Source organism: Drosophila ficusphila, unplaced genomic scaffold (assembly GCF_018152265.1).
Source record: "Drosophila ficusphila isolate 14025-0441.05 unplaced genomic scaffold, ASM1815226v1 contig_791, whole genome shotgun sequence".
Lineage (NCBI taxonomy): Eukaryota > Metazoa > Arthropoda > Insecta > Diptera > Drosophilidae > Drosophila > Drosophila ficusphila.
In genome coordinates this window covers 7,014,565-7,038,902 of record NW_025064737.1, presented here as the reverse complement: position 1 = coordinate 7,038,902, position 24,338 = coordinate 7,014,565, and the positions used below count along the sequence as shown (strand labels likewise).

The following is a 24,338-nucleotide window of genomic DNA, read 5'->3' as shown; positions in this document are numbered from 1 at the left end:
GGCATAAGACAATTAGGAATTCTTATTAAAAGATCGAGACGATTATATTAACAAGACCGAAAATCATTTATTGCATGTGCCATTTATAAGTTCGTTAACAAGCTGATAATCCAAACAATAAATTAATTAACTCCGTAATAGCAAGACATCTCACTCGTACCACTCATCTAGTAACAACGGAGTGGTTGGCTCAACAGCTGCTATATGGTGGAGTAAAAATCTGGCAGTGCCCATGTGAAGAGGAATGTTTTTGGCCCACACCTGGCACCTAACTAAGACGTCCTTATTAGGCGGAATGTTCCTGAATTTAACTCCAACAAGTCGCCTCACACTAGGATTTTCGGTGTAGCTACCACCATCATTATCGGATGAGTCGTTTAGGTAGACATTTCCCTTGGTAAAGAGGTCTTCTGCGTCCCAGTAGCGATCTGGCACATATTCAATTTCAACGTCCACCCCCTCCTCCGGCTTCACCTGACACGCCAGCCAGATGCGGTTGACCCGCTCCTCCATGCCCAGTTCGCTTATATAGTCGTACACTTCATCCGGGACCATATCGGGCAGAGATATGCCATCGTTGTAGGTGATCGCCTCAAAGCCGAGTACCTGGGTAAGCTTCATCAGGATGCACGGCTGGCCGCTTGCGTATCCCCAGCTGTCATCCAGGTTGCAGGCCACCACGCGCTTGGGCCCCTCAAGGCCGTACCGCTCCAGCATTCGCGACATTTGCCGCCGAATCGCTGCCAGCTGCTTTTGGTTTTCAGAACTCCACACAATTTGCTTCTGATCGCCCACATGCGTTCCTGGCACCGTGCTAAGACCAGGAAACTTTCTACATGCCGGCTTGTCATCTGGTATTCGGTAGGTCATCACCAGCACAGCCAATCCGCCCGTGAAAACCGCCAGCAAGAAGAAGAAGACGAGGAAGTAAGCCACCAGTTTGGTGATGCGACACATGGTGAACTCGGGCTCATGAACGGCGGTGCGAATGGACCGTCTGAAAAGGTACTCCCTTACCCGCTCATCCCGCCGACGACGAAGGCGAATAACTTCGTAGGGTCCAGAATATATAATAGAGTCGTTTGGCATGTGAAATTAAATAACTGCGTCGAGTCCTAACATTGGAAACAAGGAGCTATTTGTAATGACTTGCTTTGTCTTTGGAAAAGTAATAGCGATAGTTTTATTGAGTAAAGTCACTTGGGCAAAAATAAGAATAAAATCTAAGTTTTACGAAAAAACTCCTAGAACAATAATCTTTAGAAAACTAAAAATTTGAATAACGCGCTCATTTCCGATACCGATATACAATCAGCGGACTTGCGTAGCCCTCGTTCGATGGTAATACCACACAAACATGCCACGGTCACACTAATACCAAAACCAAAACAAGCGAAATTGCGAAAATGACTGAAAATCTGATTGCTGCTCCGCTAAATCGAATCCCAGGCACCAGTCAAGTGAAGGAGAAGCACAGCAAGGACCTAAAAACTCTCACATATGTGCAACTGCTTGAGATTAAGGACAGGCAGTCGCACATTCTCTCATTCAAGTGAGTTTCGGTCTCAACCTGTGGAGTTCCAACTGATTTTTCCCACTTTTTCGCGCCAGAAAGCGACTACTGCAGTTGCCGGACAAGGGAAAGCGGCTGCAGGAGGCTTACGACAAATTGCTAGACGAGATCAGGCGTCGCGATGAAGTGGAAGAGGCGACTCGAATGCTGAGCGGTCTCAACATTGCGGCAAAGGGAAAGATCGCTCTAAACAATCTGGAGTGGAATGGCAGGGCCACAGACGAAGGCGCCCATGTGGACGACATTTTGGATAGCGATGATGAGGTGGAGATGGATCCCCTTAAGATTATTGCCAAGGGCACCATGCACGAAAAGAAGGTGAAGGTGATTCCCCCACAAGCAAGTCTTATTACAGCTGAAGATTTAGCGGATATTGAGGAGTTCAAGAAGCCAACAGATTCTCCAGATTCCGCTTTGGCTGGACAGAGTGACACCAGCTCCCTGCCTGCAGAGATCATAGAAATAGACGCTAGTCAGGTGGCCGCCAAGCTGAGTAAGGAGCAGCCACCCGATCAGCATGCTCTTTACCTCATCGATAAAACGGAAACAAATGCCAATGCTCCTGCCAGAGAAAAGTTTATGCCATTCCGGACCACCAAATCCAACGTTCATGACCCCGACAAGGAGCGCGTGCGCAAGAAAGGCAAACACTGGGAGGTCACAGCAGCAACTCCTCCACTCATTCAGCACAAGGAAGTGCAGCTGGTGCCGCTAGCGGAGTCTGCTGCGCTGCAAATAGATTATATGCAACGGGTTAAGGTAACATATTCTAAATAGCCCCACCGGACTAGCAATTTAATCTAATTTATTCACAGGAGGTGCGCATTCAGCAGGCTGAACAGCGGCTTGCCAGGCACAAGGAGTCCAGGCTGGCAGCCGGATTAAGTCTGCCCGAGGAATCAATTTTGAAAACAAAGGAGTCCTTTCGCAATTATCGTGATCCCCAAGCCAACTTCCTTATTGAAGGCAGGCAAAAGGCCAGCGAGGCAAACGAAGTGCACGATCCTTCAATTCAAGATAAAGGATCGGCCACCAGTGGGATTCACTACACTGTTTTCGAGTAATCTGCGGTGGAGTAGCATGTGATTGAATCCCATTTCTGCTCTTACTTTTACCAACAAACATTGTGAACTATTTATTCGCGTAGGCAACAATTACTAAATAAGACTGCATATATAACCCACTGTGTGTGATATTTAGATAGAATAGAATTGCGTGGCTGTGGAGGCCTGTAACTCGATTTGGCCCATCTTGAACTGCAGGCGCTGCAGCCACTTGAGCAGAGCCTCAGACTTGAAGGCCTGCTGCTCCTCGTAGTCCGGTGCATAGTCCCTCACGTTTTGCAACCTAACATGCAACGTGTCCGAAAGTTGCGTCTGCGAGGAGAGAACTGGACTCCACATGGGCAGCAGCTTGCCCAGTACTGTGGAATTGGTATCTTTTAGCGCCTCCAGCAGACTAAGGAAGTGCAGGTTGACCATCTCAGAGAGCTTGGAGTTGGCGCTTTGCGTCTGGAAGTCCAAGGGGGTCTGCGGCTGATCCTTATTGACTGTCGGTTTAGCATGAGACACCAGTTGCAGAATGCATGGCGTCACCTTTGCCCAGAACTCAAAGAGCACGCCCAACGTGCTGCCCTCCGCATTGCTGTTGGTGTTGTGGGCCATCTGCTCAAGGTAGACTGTCCACAGCTGGCAGAGGGTGAATGCGTGAAACAGCGAGGACATGTGCAGCACAGAGGTCTTCGACTGCTCTGCGAACCCGGCAAAGATCACCTGGATGTGATCGGCGATATGGCAGGAGGCTTCCTGTGGCACTGGTTGCGAGTAGGTTACCCCCTGATGCTGATAATGCACACTGGCTGTTGGACCAGTTCCTTGTCCAGTTTGCGGAGGCAGCGGCGTTGGAATGCTGTGCGTCTCCTGGCGACGTTGCATCAGTGCCATGTGAGTAAGGGAGCCGAGAAGCAACCAGGACAGCAGGCGCATGTGGCCCACGCACTCGGTGAACTCCTTGGGTCTGAGTATGAATATAAAATTAGTGATTTAAATGAGTCTTAAGACTTTGTACTGTCAATCTAATTAATTACCCCTGTTGAAGTGAAGATGGAGCATTGTTTAACCAAGGTAAATATCGAGCAACTGCCTTGTTGTCCCTTGAGTTACCGCGGGACATCTCCAGTGCCAGATATTGAGCCACCGCTCCCTTAAGCACTCCACCCAAAGTGTCTTCGCCGAGTCCATTGCTCGTTTGACCATTCTTAAAGTTCTGATAAAACAAAATATATATCTTTAGATTTTAACAAGCAGTTTCAAAAGATTTCTCACCTTAATCTTGCTGAGCGTGTGGAAATCGGCCAGAAAGTCAATAACATCGTTGATATACTGCCTCAAACAGTCCGCCGAGTTCGTGGTCATCATGGGAGCAGCATCGGGCAAACCAGGAGCAGCTCCAGGAGGCAGAGTTCCGCCAGCATCCAGAAGCACAAATCCGATTATAGTGAGCAGATTGTGATCCGGAATGTTAGTTTTAAACTTGAGAGCTTGGACAAACTCGAAGATCATCTGGCGGCATAACAAGTTCTTGTCGCGATCCTTGCTGAAGGATCGAATGTTCAGAGTGCACAGATCGTAGAGCGTTTGGTATTCCAGATTCGTGTGCTGGACACAGTAGGCCATGATCTTGGAGTACGGATCGAGGAGCGTCTTTGGCACGCAATTGAGACGCAAAGTGGCCGCCATGATGTCTAGCATGTACTCTGCATTAGTCAGACTGGGCATGATTACGATCACCTGGCGCATGAGCGACTCCATGGCCTGCATCGCCTGTGACCAGACGGCCAAACCCACTCCCGCCTCCGCCGGAACGCACTGGAGATTCAGATACTCGGCCATGTTGCGGAAGATCACGGGAAGCTGTTCGACTGGCAATGCCTTCTTGGAGGTCAGCGAATCGCAGACCATGTAAATGGGACTGGTGGCATTCAGATCCTGGAAATCTTGCAGGGCCTTCGCAATGCTGCGGAAGTGGTTGTGCCGGATTTTCACTGAATACGCAAGGTGGGTTAGGTAAAGAAATTATTTATAAATATTTATAATTATTTTATGAAGGTTACTTACTCTTCATTTGGGTTTGGAACACTTGCAAGAAGATTCCATTGGGAGCCAACTGGTGTAGGACACAGCGGAAGAACTGAAGAGCCACCGCCTGCGCACTGTTGGCCAAAGGTGGACCATTCTCGCCCTGCCAGGCGTGTGTGCTGCTCAAACAAATGCTAAAATAAAGAGTTACTTAGTACAGAAAATTGTAATTTTGGATAATCTTTCTCACCGAGAAGTCATGGTAAGAATCTCGGGCAGGAAAGGCGCTGCCATTGCGGGTTCTCTATGGATAAAAGTGCCCAGGATTACTATAAAGATGCCGATCTCCTCATCTGTGTACTCCTCAATGTGGGCTCCACAGTCGGAGCATCGCTCCACGATGGTGTAATTGCCCACACGACGGGAACTTTGCTGTAAATAAAAAGGTTAAGAATTAAAATTTTTACTTTATAGATTCTCCTAACCGTAAATAAAAGTGTCAACTTCAGCACCAAGTACGACAATTAGGCACTTTAATGTGTAAATGAACAAAGTTTAAATTGCATACAGCGCCATTAAATCTCTTTGATTATTTTTAATCAACCTATTATTAGTTTAAACACACAAAAATAATTTTCGAACATAAATCATTCTGACCAACAAAACGAAACCATTAGATTGTTTTATGAACATTGCTTAAAATGATTTCGATTAATTTTTTTTTTAAACTTACCCCACGAGGAGCATGAGCGGTGGAATGATTCCCATGCCCGTTGGAGGCCTCAGCTCCAACATCCTCGTCATCGTCGGGATCGGGATCCACGGGCTGGAAAGGAGGCGGAGGCCAAGAGCCTGCAAACCTAGACCGGATGTCCGGAATGGCATTGCTGTCCACATTGAAGGGAGCCAGTTTCTGGCGAGGACGTTTGATGCTGTTGCTGGTGGTCAGGCCACCACCTCCAGAGGCTCCTGCAGTTTGCTTTAGGTCCTGCTGGACATTCTTCAGGATTGAGGTGTGCAGATCGGTCGACGTCTGCGTGGGAAGCTGAGCATTTGGATTCGGAGGCGATTCCAATGCCACCTGCTTGATGAGTCGACGAGGGGAATTAGTCCTGCTACTGGGAGTCACATCATCCTTTGTGCTCTCCGATACATCCAAGCTGTCCTGTTTGAGATGACTGATATCCGGCAGGTTCAAACCATCCCTGACCCGCTCCACCAACGTGGCCACTGTGTCCTGGGTTCCAATGGGCAGCAGGCGCTCAGGAGTTGGTATCTCCAAGGCAGCAATGTTTTTGGGTGGTGGCAAGCTCTGAATTCCCTCATCCACCTCATCCCGAGGATTCGGCATCACACTCATCTTGGAGAGCGGCGACTCCGGTGAGCCATAGTTCTTATCCGTGCGCTTCAGAGATTTGGTTTGTGATTTCTTCTGACGCGAATCATCCGCCGAGGAGCTCGAGTTTCCAGCACTGCACTCCACAATCGTCTTGTGGCGTCCGATTGGCTTGCTGGCAGCTGCAGAAGATGAAGCCTGGATGGCAGCTGGAGCACTTCCTCCACTGCCGTTACCATTTCCGTTAGCCGATCGACTTCCGCTTCCGCTGCTGGATCCATTTTTCCTTTCCCCCGGAGTGGGTAAATCCTGGAGAGCTCCCAGTGCCTTCAGGTGATTTGTGGCTATGGCAGCGAACATCTTCGAAGTGGAGGCAGCTGCATTCTCCAGCGATTTGTTGCGGACGGTCACTGCCCGATGGACATCCACTGGAGGACTAACTATAGCCGTCTCTGTGGTTTCCGCACCCACGAGTGGAGTGACGATCATGCGAACTCCCTCCTGCAGACTGTGCCTCGCGTGGGTGGTCACCATCGTCTCGCTGGTGGTGGTGGCCTTGATCTTGGTGGTGTACGTATCGCCCACCTTGGTGGTGATCATCGACTTGTGGGATTTCGTGGATTTCTAAAAGGATTAGTTTACTAAGATTGGGAAGATCTTGAAGTTATAGTTGGTTTTACCTCTTCAGTGTATTCAACGGTTCGACGATTGCGGGGCATTACATCCTCGAAATGGATTGTATCATCAAATGATCCCTGAAAAATATGTATAATGAAATATTGGGTTTTTGAGGAAATAAAAGAGTAAACCATAAACCAAATAATTTCGATATTCTAAAAGCGCTTTGTATTAAAAATTACATTTTATGGTATTAAAATTTAAAAAAAAAATATCAAACTTACTGGTGCACTGCTGCCATGTAAAGTGCTGTCCGAGAGATCGCTTTCCGGAATGGCCACCAATTCGGATTCCGTTTCATCTGCATCCAAGCTGGAGTCATTGTACTTTCGGAATGCATGTTGCAGCTTCGGGGTGAAGGCCACATTCTGACCCTTGCTTTTAGAAGCTGCACTGGTTCCCTCCGAGGGAAACATTGGACTTGCGGGAGGACTGGCCTCCTTGTCATCGGGATCAGTGCCCAGTGAGGGTTGGCTGACATCCCGAGATCGAGCTGCTCCACCCACGCCCTGAATATCCAGAATTGTGGTGGTCGGAATGCGTCGACACTGATGGAAATGACCACGCAGGCTGTTCATGATCAAGCGGATTCCCGCGATGACATATCCACTGAGTGGTGGTTGGGTATAGGAGTACTTGTAGAGCACCACCAGCAAGGTGAAGACCCAATTGCGACGCGGATACTGTTCCAGGTGCCACAAAGAATAGTTAAAGACAATATTCTGGTAGGATTCACCAGAGGTGCTCGTCGGATTGGGTGCATACAGAATAATTTGCATAACGGAGGGCAAAATGAGGCCGCCAATCAAGTGGTTCTGGTCCAAAACTTGTGGAAGGTTGGCCAAAAAGGCGTTAAACACGGCAGAAACCCTAGGGAAAAATTAAGGAAATAAAAATCAGCCACTCAGGAGTATGATTAAAGATTACCTTAGGGATTCCGGAGTTGTATGGAACGTCTTGTCAATTTGGTTATGGCCTAAAAGCAGGAAAAGGTGCTTCAGCACAATATTCTGGGTCTTCGTCATGGGTTTCTCCTCGGAAGGATAGGCCTGATCAGTTCGGGACATAAACTGCATCAGCATAAAGACCAGTAAGTGAATAGTTTCTCGATCAGATTCCTCCAGTTCCGTGATCCTCGAAAGCAATCCAATGAGGTTATCATCATTCAAACCTCCCAACGAATGTATGTGGCCATCTATATTGAATTCAGAGAAAACACTTTCTTAATAATCGGATATGTCATTAAAATATACAACTGTTTGGAGGGGGAAGGGGAAAAAACACCAATATCTTTTAGATTTTTGTTTTTTTTTTTTTTGGGGTCACAGCCACATGCCAATTTCACAATTAGATTGATTTTCGTTTATGAAGATTTAAAATTTTGTATGAATCTTGTATAATATACAGAAATGTCTCTGTTGAGTAAAAGCCAATTAAAATTCAATTTAATTTTGTCGAGGGTTGTACAAAAAGATAGAAATAGAAATAGTTGGAGGTAGAAAAAGAGTTTTCTTTTGTAGAGTGATCCGCGATAGAAATGTTGAGCATACATACCAGTTCGAAGGGGAACACACTTAGAACGATATTTGTTTTTGCAAAGCAGAGTTACACACATAACAAGCTGAGATAGCTGGATAATACAGATATAACACTTATATAGAGCAAGGAGTTATATGAATGGAAATATGGTAAATGGGGATGCTTCAGGTTTTGTTTATGTACATGCTTGAGTGTTTTATATGATTTTAAATACACTTTGTTCCTATCATCATGCAAATTAAATTATTCAAATTCTAAATTAAAAAAGTAATTTTATAAAATACAATAAAAATGTATAACTAGCTATAAATTTTATTTTATAATAGACTTTTGGAAGTTATTTCACTCAAAATTAAATTTGATTTTATGTTTATTAAATAAATTCATACTTTTATGAAAAAAAATTTTCAGAAATGTATTTCAAAATAAAAAATTACCTAAAATATATCTACAACCAAAAGTTTCTCCGGTCTTGGTTGTTCTGGATGATAATGTGAATGGTGTTAACACACTGACCAAGCCAAAGCAACACCGAAAATTGGATCCACCACTCACAAGGATGTATTATTTTTTAATAGTGAGCACATATATAAATTCTAAAGGGGACATACTTTTTATTTACAAAAAAAAAAAACGTTGATATAAAATTGATAAGCCTATAATGCAATGTACATATAAGAAGACATAATTTAAAATAAATCGGTAAAGATATCATTGGCTTTGGATTTTCTAAAATGATAATCAAATGTAAAATAAATAAATAATAAATAAATAAAAACTTCCTCGTGAGTGGTGTACCCCCTTTGCTAGAACACCGATCATCAGACGCCACCGAGGGGAGGGGAGCACGGTTAGAATGGAACGCACTGACACGGCGGAACTGACACACATGCTCTAGCACCTACCTGGATTCGCCGCGCTGCCGGTGGCCGCCGCACCTGGGACCTGGGGATGCAGATGGGGTGCGGCATCGCAGGTGCAGTGCAGGGGGAAGGCCAGAGTCGAGGGGCTGGGACTTGGGGCCGGCACGACGGCCGGCTGCGTTGGCAGCAGATTGGGTGCCGACGGATGCTTTTGGAAGTGCGAGTGGAAGGAGTGGTGCGCACTCGGATAGCCCGAGCCGCCTCCCGATCCGCCCGTTGATTCCGGGGCGGGATGACCCAGCGATCCGCCAGCTGATCCACTTGCCGCTGCGGCATCGGCGGCTGCCTGCGAGCGGAGCAGCGTCTCCGCCTCCTGCAGCGTCGGCATCGGACTGTGGTGGCTGGGCGGGGGCACACAGTGCACCAGGTACTGGTGGCTCTGGCTGTGCGTCGACACGAGACCGGCCGAGGTGGTGGCCACCGCGGAGTTGGAGGTGGAGGCTACGTGTGCACTACTACCGGCATGGTGATGCGGATGATGGTGGTGTGGATGGGCGTGAGAGTACGGGTGGTGGCCGTGTGGGTGGTGGTGGGTGAAGGTGTGCGTGTAGCTGTGATAGGGAAAGGCCGTGTGCGCCGACTGGTGGACGGGACACGGCGGCGGCTTGGGCCGCGCGGAGCCCGCTGACCCCGCTGCTGCTTGGTTCCCCGACTGGCTGACGCCAGCAGCCCCCCCACTACTACCGCCCAGGAACTGACCCAGTCCGAAGCGCGAGGTCTTCCGCTTGAGGATCGGCGCCGACACCTGCCTACTGTAGATCTTCTCCTTCTCGGGCACTGTGAAGAAAAACATTAAATATTAGGAGTATATGTTACAAAATATAAGAACGTTTCTAATACCAAAATGAATTAACTATTTGCAATTCCACAAATTAACTATTTGCAATTCTACAAATTAACTATTCAAGATATTCAAGATTTTTAATATGTATATTGAAATTAATCACTAAAATCCGAATTTCGTAAGACAATGTTAAAAAAAGTAAAAGCCCTTAGCAATAACGGTGCGTATTAGTACTAATCTTATGGAATTATTCATTATACGCAGTGTTGACTTTTAATTCTGCATACTATATTTCTAAATCTGTTTTTACGTTATGTCAAAATTGTACTATCATATAAAAATATATTTTAAATTTTAATGTGTATACAGAAAATAATTCAAATGAATCAAGGGAAACTTTAAAAAAAATATATGCAGTAAGCATCAACGGTGCGTATAAGCAATAATCTTTATATTTTATTCCTAATACGCAGTGTTGACATACTTATCTACTAAATCTTTTAACATGGCACACAGAAATTTTAACAAGATAATATATTTATTATTTTTAAACAAATAATAATAAAAACAAATATTAATAAATACAAAAAGTAAAAATTCACTCTTCTTTTAAAACCCTGATAAACTTACCGAATTTGCTATCCTGTCTAGGTGCCATGCTGGCAGGAGCGGACATGGTTCGCTTGTAGGGCCACTTGGTGCCGAAGGAAGCGCTGAGCGTCTTGGCCATGCTGCCACTGGTGTCCGACTGGCTAAGGGCCTCCCTGGCCTTCTGGATCTTGGCCGAGAGGGCTTCGCTGCCGTTGTCCGAGTTCCTCAGATCGCGCAGATACGAAATGTCGCCGCACTTCTCCAGATTGATCTGTGCCTCCACGAAGAGCGTGTCGAAGCGGTTCAAGAAGAACTCCCAGCCGAGCATCTTGCGATCGGAAAGGGAATTGTGCAGCTGGTAGACCGACTGCAGCACCACCGGACGATCGACGATGAACAGATCGAACTGAGATTCCAGGCAGAAGAGAAGCGACCGAATTGCCGTGTCATGGATGGTCCCAATGTAAAGGGTCGCCCGCTGCGCCACGTACACATTGATGTCGTCCATGCTGGCGATTAGGTGACAGAAGGCGGTGGCCAGCGCCGTCTGCAGACCCACCTCGGAGCGCAGCGGAGTGGAGTCCATGAAGCGGGTAATCACGGTGACTCGCTCCACTGCCGTAAACCGGACCCGCCAGTCCGTATCGTGGAAAGCCTCCTGCACCACGCGCCAAAACACATCCGATCCCAGTGGCAGCGTGATGCAGTGCAGCAGCAGGGGCACGCCCACTTGGCAGATGTGAGAGTGCTCCGCGTTGCATAGCTCCCACAGGCTGAAAAAGAAAGGGTATTTTAATGGATTATAATAGAATGTAAATGTGATGATTTTTACATACTTCTTAATCAGCAGATTTTCCTGGCACCAAATGAAGAAGCCACGTTGCTCCCTCGCCGCCTTAGCCAAAGCATCGCCATGAAGAGCCATCGTGTTCAAGCACTGCAGAACATAGTAAAGTATCTCCGGCTTCTTGATAGTCGGTATTTCCTTTAGGGGATAGAAGATAATTAATAATAACACTTAGGCCTCATCAAAGACGAAAGCAAGAGTTTACTATTTTAAAAGGTTTAAAAAAAGTTGACAAGAAAACGTAAATCAAAGAAAAACAGACCCATGTAAACAAAATTACCAAGAACCAAGATTTTACATTACATTTTATAGACAAAGATTTCTAAATCTGCCTTTTAAAAAGCCATAAAATAATTTACTAAAAAAAGACATTTTTCTTTAGTGTTAACTTTTTTTAGTAAACAAAAGATTTATAATAATTTGTATTAAAAGCAAATTTTATAGTTTTTCTTTTTCACTTTTTTTTTACAATCTCTTACCGTTAGCAACTGATGGATGTACTGAAGTGGCTGGGGCAGCGTATCCAGGGTGAACTTAAACTTGCCGACGGAGGTGTGCCAGAAGTCGTCGCTGTCCTCCTCCTCCTCGTCCTCCTCGGAACCGCTGCCGTTCTCGCCGCCGCCACAGGCCGCTCCGCCATTGGCGCCGTTCTCACCCATCACCGAGGCCTTGGTCACGCTCACGTTAGCGCTGCCGACGTCCGCGTCGGAAAGGGTTATAGAGCGGGCTATGGCCCGGTCTGTGGGCAGGATGGAGGCCAGGTCAAGCTGTTCTGAAACTGTTTCAACCGTCGCCGTCATGATCTGCATGAGACAAAGGGGGCTTGATCAGCGGGGAAGATCACAATCATGGGACTCGCACAGCTTTACATCGTATATACACGTGGTTTACATGGTGTGTACGGTATGTTACATTCCTTGGACAACACATGTAGACAAATGCAATGTTCGGGGAGCTTTGACATTTCGTTTACACTCACATATCCGTCTTAAGATTCGTTTAGGTAACAAAGTAATTTACATCAAAAACGTTACATAACACACGTAAAATTGCATAAAATCGTTACATTTGTTTGTGCATTTCTGTGATTATAATAATAGTACTTTTTATATTGTTCACTTATTGGTATTGGGGTGAGGAAATTAACTGTGACAGTGCTGTACATTGAACATGCTCTTCAACAATGATCCATAAATTAAAAGAGTTATCTGTTATGTGAATAAAATTAGCATTGAACGCAATATTTACATGTTAAATAAGATATGTTAAATTGAGATTGACTTAAATAAAATGTACATTTATAAAACTCGTATTTTCGATTTTTTGTTCGATTTACGATAATTTGTAATTTATTTTCACACACATACAAGATACTTTGAGACACAGTTGAATAAAATGATTAAAAAACTAGTAACGAAAATTAATTCAAAATAATTTATTATTTGAATGAAGATGCTATTGAAATATTAAGTTAAATAAGCGTATCGTTGGGTATTTTCCCTAATAGAAAACACTTTTTCAGATAACGTGAATGATGTCTGTTAGCCTAAACCTTAATTATTAGCAGAAAGGAAAGGAAAATTAGATTAAAACAAAACTCAATAAATATTCGTTGCTAAATTAAGTTACTATTTCATCACTGCTTGATCCTAGTTTTCGTTTATAATGTCTCTAAGGCTAATTATAAAAACACACCTCTATTGTGCTTGTATAAATCTTCTAAGTCTTCCGTATTTATAAAATAATCCAAATAAAAAAATTCAAAAATTTTTTATAATAAAAAATTTAACTTAAATAGCAGGAAAAACACTCTGTACATTTATTTACACTTAACACAAAGAGTACGATTTTTTGACTGGACATAAAAAACTATAGATATTGAAAAACGAATTATACAATTATCGAATCGTAGGAGGGTTTTAATAATTGGGAAAATGATAAAACTTAAATTGAAAACAAAGTTGTATAGCTTTTGTTGGTTGAATTGTTTGTCTTTTGCTTGGTATTTCTTTTTAAGAATGCACAAAGTACCTCGTCTGTGGCGTGAACTTTTCTCAATTCATTACTATCAACTGAATGCCCATTTTCGTTATTCTATAAAAAATACATGAAGAAATGAAAACGTTTGTATAATCGTTGGACAAATATCGATTTTCAATTTTTAAACATAAAACAGTGAATTGGAATTTGTGTTAATAAAATCAACAAGTCAACCAAGAATAGATTATGTGTTGATTAAATGAAATAACTCGAATGCTCACTTCAACTTAGTATTGCTTTGTTGCTGTAATTAATTATTTTGAATATTTATAGCAAATATATATAAAATATATATGTATATATGGGGTGTTTCAATATACCTACAGTCAACGCATAATATTTTGTTATTTTATTATTTCTTTTTCTTTTGTTTTTTTTTTCATTATTTTGTTTTGTGTGAAGAACTTTAAAATTCGAGTATGGTCGTCAATAAGGGGGTGACAACTAAAGAACATAATGTGTACGGGTTGGATTGCTTATGATCGAAATACATACGGAACAGACGTGGGGCATATGGACGAGCACTCCGCCCACAGAGTGCGGTTCTGGTTGGGGAACAGCCACTGGCACAGGACCTTTTCAAAGAAAATTGTACAATAGGATTAGTATCGGATCTGGAGAAGCTGGGAAGACGAGTCCAGCTAAAAATGAAGTTGGCTTAGTGGTCAACATACAACTGATTGGCATTCACAAATCAATCATGCATACATACAGAAATCCTATATATGACACTATAGGATAGGTTGAAAATAGGAATTTCACTGAAAGTATCTCATGCAGGTTTTTTAACTAGTGGTTTCACAAAACTGCCAATCGGGTACTACATACGCGTACTTAATTTTGGATTCTGCGGTTTTAAGACTTTGAAATCCAACGGAGGGAATAAACTGCCTACCGAGAAATCATAGATCGTTAAAAAAATCGTGTGTGGTAGCTGTGCTTGTAGTGTTAGACTATAACTCGAAGTTCTGTGTATTTGGGAAAGGATTGTATAACCGAACCGAAAGAAAATCGATCTGTAGCAAAACGGAATTGAACTCACTAGGGGCGGTCAATCTACAGAGGTCAAATAGATATAAAAGCTTGGATATGCTAAATCATATACTCTAGTAACGCTAAACAGAGATAGAGAGTTGTGTGTGGAGTGGAGTGTAGTTGTGGATATAAAGATTGTTGGAGTGATCGAGCGAAACTATTGTGGTCTTTTTCTGTTGTTCGTGTCGTGTGGTTAATAAAAGATTTTGTAGTTTTGGTTTGTTTGAGTTGAGTAACGAAATGTTTCAACAAATGCTTCAAAATGTAATGTAAATTTGTAATTTGTATTTTTGATTTTTGGTTTTGTTTTTGGTAACGAATGAAAAATTTGCTTGTGGTGCATCACCTGCCATTATAATAATTTTTCCATCGTCTGAAAAGAATTGATCTAGCTTAAAGATATCTGATAATGATTGATAGATTTCAAATTGAGTTTGGTATTAGTTTTGCAGTATTTCATGAGTAGTAGTCGATATTAGTTTGTAGATTATTTTGGGCATAGACGAGAAGTTTTCGAGTGTGTGAGAGAGACAGACAGTTTCGTACGCGCGGAATAGGGTGCGATCGAGCGAGAGAGAGAGAGACAGCGTTAGTTATGTTATTTTTGTACAGGCAGACGCGCAGTAGAATTTGTTAGAGATAGAGAGAGAGAAACAGATATACATATTTATATGTAGAGAGAGATAGCAAGATAGACAAATAGTTATGGTTGAAAAAGATAAAGTACAGGTGATCGGGATGACGGTATGCTTTTCACGAATGATCGTTTAGATGGTAGTTAGTTCATACTTCTGAGATTGTTTGATTTAGTCTGGGATTTTGTTTAGTTTTTGGTTGGTCAAGTAGTAGGTAGTTTACAAGGCATAGCAGTGCAGGTTTCTAGTTGTAGGTTGTAACAAAGTTCGGTTTGCGCTTTAACGTGGGTTTTTAGGCTAAAGTAGGTTGTTTATAGGGACGCTCGACGGGCGAGTCGCCATTCCATACCATTCGCCCGCAAAATGTAATATATTTTATTGTCCAGGCTCAAGTACTGTCTACAATTAGCTACTTTTTGGTGACGTTTCACTGCTTTACTGTTACGGTGGTTAGTTTATTTATAAGTGGGTGGGTTTTTTGGGTGGTTTTTGGGAAAGAAACTTGGGGCGGGTCTTTATAGACGGTTTATGATACAACCGGGATTCTTTTAGGGGGCTTGAAATAAACATAAAGTGAATGGAAAGTCGGCGGCGTACCTGCAAATCCTCCAAGAGGTCCCAGTGGAATTGGCAATGGAGCCATCGAAAGGGAAACATCGCGGGTCTTTTCCTTGTCGGATTCGGGTGGAGATTTGCGAGAGGACTTCTCCTCTTCAATGATATCCTCGATGGGAACCTGCAAGGAAACTCATAGAAAGGTTAAGCCTTAAAAAAAGTGGGTGACCTACATCTGGTGGTCTGACTGGATTCAAAGGAGCCATGAATTGCACTAGCTTTGTGGCGAGTTGATGCCACATGATTGAAGCCTCGCAATAAGCACATTCCGCGACCTTATAATGGATTGAATAATTTTTATAAATTCATAAAACATTAAGTATACGACTAGTTTACCTTCAAGGCGCAAACGTGACTGCTGAGACCCACTCGAGCTGCGGTGACCATGCACTTGATCAACCTGGATACATTCTCGCAAACGCTCGTGTGGATGCCCATGTGCTGCTCCACATCCTGTAGTTCCATTTGCTTCAGCAGGATGTCCAACATCAAGATGCAACAGGTGAGGTTGTGTTCAGCATCCGTGGAGAATTCCGTGTGACGATTGGTGGGAGCCTCGTCATCTGAGATGGCAGATGTGTTGCCTGAATCGTCCTCAACAACAGGAGCTATATAAAATATATATTACATTTTAGGTACTTAAAAACCTAATTAAGATGCACTCACAAATGGAGCTGCGTCTGGGTGGATTGGCCATGTCCGCCTTGGTTTCCTTGCTCTCTTTACAAGGAGTCTTCGGGGCTTTGGCCAGGGATTGAGATTGAGCATCCTTCTCGCGCATCAACTCGTGCTGAATGCCGTACTTCATGATGCGAACACCATCGCCAAACATGGCAAATAACTGCACCAGTGGAATGAGGATCTCCAACTTAGTCAAGATCTGCAGCCAGTGGAGAGCTTGCTGCTGCACTTTGGCCGTCGTCTTCTCAAATCGAATGGCCACAAAGTTGTACATGGTCTTGGCATCAAAACCCAATGGCGACATTTCCGGATCGAGGATCTTGCTGAGCACGATCTTCAGCTCGTTGAGTTCCTTTTCGGCCACATCGTTTGTGATGGCCTCCATCCAGTGGGGCATCACATAGTCCCAAATCTCGGAGGTGATCACTTCGTAGGGAACCAGGCAGATCAGTCGCTGAAGTCCCTCTTTCAAATGACTGGTTCGAGATGCCAATGTCTCCCAGTGTCCCCCAACGCGAGCATACTCCGGAGGATGAGGCAGTAGGCAGGAGATGAAGACATTGTAGTGGATGCGGCAGATGTCCTTCAGCCAATCGCACACATGATCAACTTTTAGCTTTTCGATGGTGCTCTCCACTTGACCGGCAGCTGAAGGGAAAGCATTGTTATTGCTTGATAATTAAATTAGTGGAAAATTAGTGGCGAGATCCGCGGCTTTAATCTTACTAAGCCCTCGTTTAAAAAGTATTTCATACACCAAAGAGATGTGTATATTAAAAACTTATTTTAAAGCCATGGCTGGACACGATAAATTAGTAATTTTTTTTAATACTTTTTTAAGATCTTGACAGCTAGACTTTGTTGACCCTGAGTAAAAATATGGGTACTGTTTTTAGATCGGAAGTGATCGAGAAATAGTAAGTAATTAAAGTAAAGTAAGTAATACATGTTTTTAAATACCATCATATGAATAGGCGGTGACGTGGAACCAGTGGAAGAGCATGCTGAGAATCCTGCCCAGCACTTCGACGGGAGTGTCCGCAGTGGGTGTGCATCGACCCACCAGCAACCAAATGCCATAGCGACCCAATCGCTGGCGCTCCTCCAGCGAAATGTTGTCTGCCGTAAGTGGGGAGCCATTCTTCTTGGAATCCGAAGACGAGGATTCCTTGCCGGGTTCAAAGTTGAGAGGCTTGGCTTCTCGCAGCAAGCTAACCACCGACTCGACCATGTGCATCTGCATCTCGGGATCCATTTGCCAGGCGGGCTGCAGACTGCGGTGGACCACATGGTCGCCGCCTCGTCGGGAATTGTGCCTGTTGCTGTGGCACTGGCTGCAGTAGCGAATCGGGTGGTTGCCATTGAAGCTGGCACACTCCGTGGAGAAGCAGATGGAGAATGCGGACTTCTCGTTGGAGCGGCAGTTCTTGTTCTCGCACACCATCGACACCTGTTGCATGGGATGCAGGATGTCGCCGAACTCCAGGCTCCCATGCTCCCGATGGATCTCGTTGGCGCACTCGATGCACAAGTAGAGGGGCGGAGGGCAATCGGGGGCGTAGGCGATACTAACACTGTGATCGTAGCACACTTTGGCCGCCTCCGCGTTCCCGGAGTTCGGGCAATGTTCCCGCTGGCAGGTGAAGGGTACCAGGTCATCTATATTGCATTAAAAAAATTAAATGTTGTTAATTGCTTTTCATGAGAACTAAATTTGGATACATCAATCAATTAAATTTTAACATAAATCTAAAAACAGGTAAGAAAAGGTTATACTCCAATACTATTTTGTTACTCGTTAAACTTTTCGAATCATAGTAATGTCAAACTAATAAGGCAGAAATTAATTACGTAATAAAATAATATTTGAAAGGTGATGGTGATCAGACTTCAACTTACTGGTTAGCTTAGAGAGCAAGACTTTGCGATCGAATAGATTGGCGTTGAAGGCTGGCCAATAGTAGAAGAGCAGCTTCGCAGCCGAAGTGCGGGAGACAGCGGTGCCGTAGGCCACCACGCAAAGGATGTCCTTGACCACGTTGTGTTTGAGGGTCATCAGGCACTCCAGCAGCTGGCAGTGGTGCGCAGGATTGTTGGAGTACTGCAACACCATCATAATGACCGAGGACACTGACTGGCAGGCCTGGCATTCCTGCTCATCGGCGCTGCGACGGGCTGATATCGAAATATAATGATTAGTGCCTAAGTCCTGATAAAGTAATATCTACTCACTTATAGTAAAAGGTAAGATATAGTAGCATAGTGCATTGACAATGTCCTGGTGCAACGCTGGCGGTAGAACAGATATAGTAGAGCTGACTAGATAGGGTAGATTATCAATAAGATCCTTGTCGAGGAAAGGTAGGATGCAGCTTAGGCACTGCAAAAGAGCTTTTCCGAAAACTGTAATGCATAAAAACACATTGATATATAATATAATACAAATTGGATAGTATTTAGTATTCGTACCGATTTGTCCATACTGGATGCAAGGTGCCACATCGATGAGCATAGTAAGAGCATTGTAGAGGTTGCCATATTCGAGATTAGGATAGGCAGACATGCGAGTGGGATCTTCGAGAGGATCGCGGATAAGTTCGTGCGGCGAGGTACGCACATCTTTAAGGACAGCTGTAAATTAAATTTTTTAATTATTCAGGATCATTGCTTATGTATTTGGAACAGTATAAAACATTTTCAGTCATTATATAACATAAGAAGAAAATAAAATGTTGGTTTCAAATCATAAACAACTTTTTAATATCACCGTTTTAAAACAAATCATAACTGATTTATTTTCTAAGGAAATAAAGAACCCAACGTCATATTATTAATATGTATTGTTGAAAAATGTATACTCACTTAGTAGAGTTTGAGAAAAGTACTTGATATTGTTAGCAATATCGACGCCAGAGGGCGCAGGTAAGACGTTGTGCAATAGACGAACGTGGTATTCATGAAGGGCTCTCAGTTTTGCCTGAACTGTAAGCACAACAAAAAAAACAAACACGAACTGAGCACTCGGGAAAGTTGAGACTTCTGGGGACAACTTACAGGCGGCAGCGCGAGTGCCCATGTTGATGAGTTGCACCTTAAAGCTGCCAGTCATTATATCAGACAAATCCTTCGCATTGCCGAAACTGCTGCCGAGGGACTTCGCATTCTGCAATTTAGTTAAATTAATACTTTCTAAAAACATTTTAATGTCCACACCCAGAATTACGTAATGCAGCACCCTTAAAGATGCTACCATTTGGAAAATACTCCAAAGCAGACAAACCTTCATAGATACCTCCGAATTTTCATAAACCACATATGCTTAAGTAACTAAGGATAATATTTGCAATAAGCTTACCTCGAAATTGGTTAGTTTTTTCAATAGATTTGCAATTTTTTACGGGTTTTACAGCAAGCCACGTCCACGAAGAAAAATCTCTATAACTAAACTGAGTTTATGGTGTGTATCTGTGCAAGAGTTCGGCTATCTGTTGGACGTGTTGTGACCCCCCAGGATCCAATATTCCTTTAAATGGAATAAAATAAAACATTTTCAAAGCGGTTTTGAGTTTAATGTATTATACAAATTTGCAATTATTAAATACCTTTGTATTTAATGAAATAAATATTATAAATGTATAGGAATTTCTGAAAAATAATGTTGGGGGGTGGGTGCTTGACCCACTTTTGCCACCCACCCTCAGCAGCAGCCCGGAAAAACAGCTGTTGAGAAGTAGGACATGCGCATATCGCGTGTTTATCTCACATTTTCAGCACTTACCGGCGGACTCCCAACAAGTGTTTGTTTTGGTCTAGCCGATGTAAATATTTACTATTTCTAGCCGGGTCTGGAGTTTGCGCAGATTGTGCTCAATGTTTGTAAATATGCCACAGCTGTTTATCCCCGATATGCAACTGGTATCTGTTGGAGATTTTCCACGGTTTCGTGTAGAGATTTCAGAGTCCTTCAAGTAAATAAATGTATGCATACTCTAACATTACAATTCTTCTAAGCTACCCCAAACCTTTTCAATTAATTTCGGTCAAAAATTACAACATTATTCTTCAATGTAATATAAGAACGAAATAAATCTTTTGGCACCCTCTTTTAACCACACCTTCCTACAATTAAATACTCATTACGGATTTTAGTTAGCCACCATTTGGGGGTGTCTCACTTTAAGGTTTCTTCGAAAGTAAAAACCTTGAAAAAATCTGGGGGTTGTCGAGTATTTTGTCTGGCTTATGCGGCACCTTTTAACCCCAACGTTTGCAACCCAAAACACAAAACTCGTTCGGGAAATCGAAACCTACAGTGCAGACATTTTAACAACCGATTTAACTGAACTCTGTGACCCCACTGTCGGCCAAAAACGTATGGGCTTACTAACCAGAATGATAGCTCATCGGAATATTGAGGATTTAAAACGTATTTTGAGCAAATGTGTTTATTAGGTGTGTTTTATTATAATGAGTGAAACGAAATTGGAAATGTTGTTGGTACTTCATTGGCCGGTTGAATATCTTGAATCCTTAAAATGTTTACAGAGGTGGTAATGGTGTAATATAGGAAATATCCCCGTATAAATATTAACTTATGAGCGGTTTCATGGAGAGTTTCGGAGAGATACTAGGTGATTTTCAGATATGTCCTAGATAAATTCGTTGACAAAAGTGGGCACAGGCTGAATTGTTTCCTCCTCCTCATCTTCGACGGTGGGCAACTGGCCGCCTTCCAGTGCACTGAGCATCTCCTGGGCGGAAGCCTTGTTGGCTACATTTCTCTTGGCCATCGGCTGCGGTGGTTCTGAATCCGCCTTGACGTCTATCTCGGTTTCTTCCACATTCTCAGTCGGCCGAATTTCGGTCTCGGACTCATGGTTTACCGGCTGCAGCTCGTGGACCTCCTCGACCATATTTTCCGGACTGTTTTCGAGACCGAATTCCGCAATCTGCCGCTGGGCCTTTTGGCGTTGGAAGAGCAACTTCCAGTAAGATGAAATAGATGACTTTACCCTCAGTTTCGGATTGGGAGGTGGCTTCTCCCGGACCTCAGGTTCGGCAATGGAGCTCGATTGTTCTTGATCAACTGACACTTAAAGAATTTATTTATATCAATAAAACAGCTTATATTAAAAATATGATATTTTCCGGCATGGAAAAAATAGTTAACAATAAAGAACTTAATCAAATTTAGAATACTTAATAAACCAGATGTTACTTTTGTTTTAACGCTTAAAGAAGAACTTAAAATGTTATTAATTTTTTGGGGGTTTGTTAACAAAGCACTTATAATATTATATAATACTTAACATTATTTTTCTAAAAAGTTTTTTTTTTGCTAAGTGTATGTTTTTGTAAATTTGTTACCTTTGTTGGTTTTCTTCAAGCGGGTGAAAAAACGACTGATCGTTCTGGATTTTCCCAGCTCCTTGTTATCCTCGGAGGAGGATACGCTATCGTTGTCAACTTGGTCACGAACAAGGGGCTTCTTGCTGATCTTGAAGAAGCGCTTCAAGGAATTGGACTTTGGGGGTGGAGTCACATTGGTTTCTGTCACTGGAAGACATTCAGGTCCGGCAAGCGATATCTCTTGCAGATTGGACATGTTCGTCCACTATGTCAACCGAAATTTTAGGGATATTTTTTAGTTTGAATATTGCTCGGTTATGCGAAATATATGTTTAATATGACTGGCCAAGAGCTTGACTCAAAGTGCCAGAAAATTCGGAGCCTACTAAAAGTCGATTTCGATAATTTAAATGTTACACCAATTACTAGGTTGAATTTACGACACCGACAATTTGTTTTACAACACAGCAAATAATAATATCACCTGATATATATTTATTTAACTAATAAGTAAACAAATGAACAGTAAAAAGAAATAGAATATTTTGCAAATTAAAAAAAATTATTCCAAGAAAATCACAATTTATGTTAATCTTACAAAAAGTTTTTGATAGAAAAATAACAAAATTTATCTGAACACTTTGTCTGTTGTCTTTAGCTGGCTTTATGTATTTTTCGTGGCAATTTGGCGACGCTTGGTTAACATGTGTTAACAACGACATCGAAACAGGTTTCAATTGATACTGCTTTGATTTCATTTTCTCCCCGCAATCGAACTGTTTTCTCGGCCAGGACAAAGCGAGTCCAAAGCCTGCAGCCCCAGAAAAAATGGCTGAAATAAAAGCCAAAGGCAATTCATTCAATATGTGCACACAATACCCCTTGTTATGCTGCTGCCCATTGTTTCAAATGTTCGATGTCCGATGTCCGTTGGTCCGGTAACTGCTGCCGAGTTCCGTTCCTGAGTTTTGGGCCCACCAACAAAGTGGTTTCGAAAATCAATTGGAGAACTGGTGGCGATTCCTGCTGTCGACACTGCGCCATCCCTCCATCCCTTCCCCGATTCCTCCCCCCTATTCCTCCTCCTGGAATCGGGTATCGAAGTCCGTTAATTTATGTAGTTATGTATTGCCGGTTGCCAGGATACCCGAAACAATGGACAATTGCTGCAGCAGTTGCAGCATGCGAAGCGTATGCTCGCTGCTTTTGTCTGGCGAAGGTGTTGAAATTCTGAAAAACAGATATGCATTATCGCTTCAATTTACATACCATAACATTAAAATAATTCAATTATTAATTACGTTCTATACACAGTGAGAGAAAAGAAGGTAAGACTTTGGTGCTTCTCTTTTGCGAATATGTTAAAATTCATAACATATTAACTCATCGATGCAAAGTATTAGTTGTAATTTAATAAATTTAATAAATTTCTACAATTTCTTTTTTTAAATTTTTGAACTAAAGTGTGCTTAGAAAATTTTATAATTCATACAATGAAGTATGGGAATAATATTTCAGTGGGCAAATGCTTTTTTCAAACAGTTTTATGTCGCATGGCTCTTTATTTATTTGTCTCTTAATTCGTTACCCCTGACACCTTTAAGCGATAATTCTTAGCCCCCTTGATTAAACTCCCAACTCCCCCAAAAAGAGTTGATGAAAAACTCCACCGCGCCAACAACAAAGAGACATCAATAAATCATCAACAATAAAAGCATAAGGGAAACGAACAAGGATAATGCAAGGGCAATCCTTTTGCCAGCCACCATCTGGCCACCCATTCACACCACTCGGAAGTGTGAAAATGTCAGCGGTGGAATGGCGGGGAGCTATCTCCTCCGGTTATTATTGCACTCGCCCATTTGTGGAGTGGGCGCCACATAATGGCCAAAACGGAAATGTTGTTTGCAGCCAATTCATTGCCAACACACAGTGGCGAAACGGCGAGGAACAAACGGCATAAACACCCCCTGCAGGCGACTTACGCAGGAGCAGCACAACCTTCAAGCCGTCGGTGGTGGTGGGGCAGTGTTTCGGTGGTGCAGTGGTGCGGTGGAGCAGTGGAAACAATGGCAGCAGTAGAAGCAGCAGCAGCAGAGTCAGAATCAGCAGAAGCTGCAACTGCAGACCGCAAAATTGTGTTGCCACAACCCTTGGGGCAACGAAGCTGGAGCAGGAGCCGCAGCTCTTTGAACGGAGTTGTAGATGGAAACTCATAAGTTGGTCGTCTGGCAGACAAATCCTCAGAGCAAGTGCATTCATTCATTGGCAATAACAATCAAACTGCTGTTGGCATTACCCAAGCCCTTTTCCCCGCCCCTCTCCTCTCTTTCTGCTCATCTCTCTGGATGCCATTCAACTTGTTTGTACTGCTGCTGTTGCTGCCGACAACAGCAACAAAAATAATAGCAACAGCAACAACAGCAATAGCAACTTGCAACAGCAACAGCTATGGCAACCACAAGCAACGCCGTGCTGTTGACTTTAATATTTCGGGCTTCGTTTATTACAATCCCCCCAAGATCAAATAGTCTGAAAATCGTCAGAGATACCGGGAAATATGCGCTCTATGTGGGAAAGGTAAACCTTAACCAGTCACTCTTGGGAATCCGATAAAGCGGCCATAAATCGTAGA

General features: G+C 43.2%; 4 protein-coding genes across 9 annotated transcripts; 1 reads left to right on the top strand and 3 right to left on the bottom strand.

The window, feature by feature from the left end:
• Positions 1-42: 42 nt before the first annotated feature.
• Positions 43-1,147, bottom strand: LOC108101033. Its single transcript, XM_017205201.1, has one exon. The coding sequence runs from the start codon at positions 1,087-1,089 to the stop codon at positions 151-153; it is 939 nt and encodes a 312-aa protein (XP_017060690.1). The 5' UTR covers positions 1,090-1,147; the 3' UTR covers positions 43-150.
• A 210-nt stretch (positions 1,148-1,357) lies between these two features.
• LOC108101092 lies at positions 1,358-2,752 on the top strand. The gene is made up of 3 exons (XM_017205302.2): positions 1,358-1,552; positions 1,612-2,332; positions 2,389-2,752. Exons 1-3 carry the CDS (start codon positions 1,407-1,409, stop codon positions 2,635-2,637), a joined length of 1,116 nt encoding a protein of 371 aa, XP_017060791.1. The 5' UTR covers positions 1,358-1,406; the 3' UTR covers positions 2,638-2,752.
• On the bottom strand, positions 2,679-19,806 carry LOC108101091 (protein unc-79 homolog). Of its 6 annotated transcripts, none has more exons than XM_017205294.1 (27): positions 19,710-19,806; positions 19,409-19,517; positions 19,217-19,336; positions 18,824-18,985; positions 18,587-18,757; positions 18,254-18,529; positions 17,315-18,013; positions 16,340-17,002; positions 16,010-16,281; positions 15,847-15,948; positions 15,656-15,794; positions 14,770-14,826; positions 13,884-13,963; positions 13,380-13,442; positions 11,828-12,151; positions 11,338-11,486; positions 10,541-11,274; positions 9,109-9,903; positions 7,592-7,859; positions 6,889-7,534; positions 6,667-6,741; positions 5,384-6,610; positions 4,901-5,082; positions 4,690-4,844; positions 3,898-4,616; positions 3,660-3,838; positions 2,679-3,589 (listed from the first exon to the last, which is right to left on the bottom strand). In XM_017205294.1, the coding sequence occupies exons 2-27, from the start codon at positions 19,461-19,463 to the stop codon at positions 2,770-2,772; spliced, it is 9,132 nt and encodes a 3,043-aa protein (XP_017060783.1). In that variant the 5' UTR covers positions 19,464-19,517; positions 19,710-19,806; the 3' UTR covers positions 2,679-2,769. The 6 variants fall into 6 exon arrangements, with proteins under 6 accessions (XP_017060783.1, XP_017060784.1, XP_017060788.1 ...); XM_017205295.2 differs by having other exon boundaries at positions 9,826-9,903; XM_017205299.2 differs by lacking the exon at positions 13,380-13,442 and having other exon boundaries at positions 9,826-9,903.
• Positions 19,807-20,783: 977 nt separating this feature from the next.
• On the bottom strand, positions 20,784-22,063 carry LOC108101030. Its single transcript, XM_017205199.2, has 2 exons — positions 21,722-22,063; positions 20,784-21,446 (listed from the first exon to the last, which is right to left on the bottom strand). Exons 1-2 carry the CDS (start codon positions 21,957-21,959, stop codon positions 21,004-21,006), a joined length of 681 nt encoding a protein of 226 aa, XP_017060688.1. The 5' UTR covers positions 21,960-22,063; the 3' UTR covers positions 20,784-21,003.
• Positions 22,064-24,338: the final 2,275 nt, after the last annotated feature.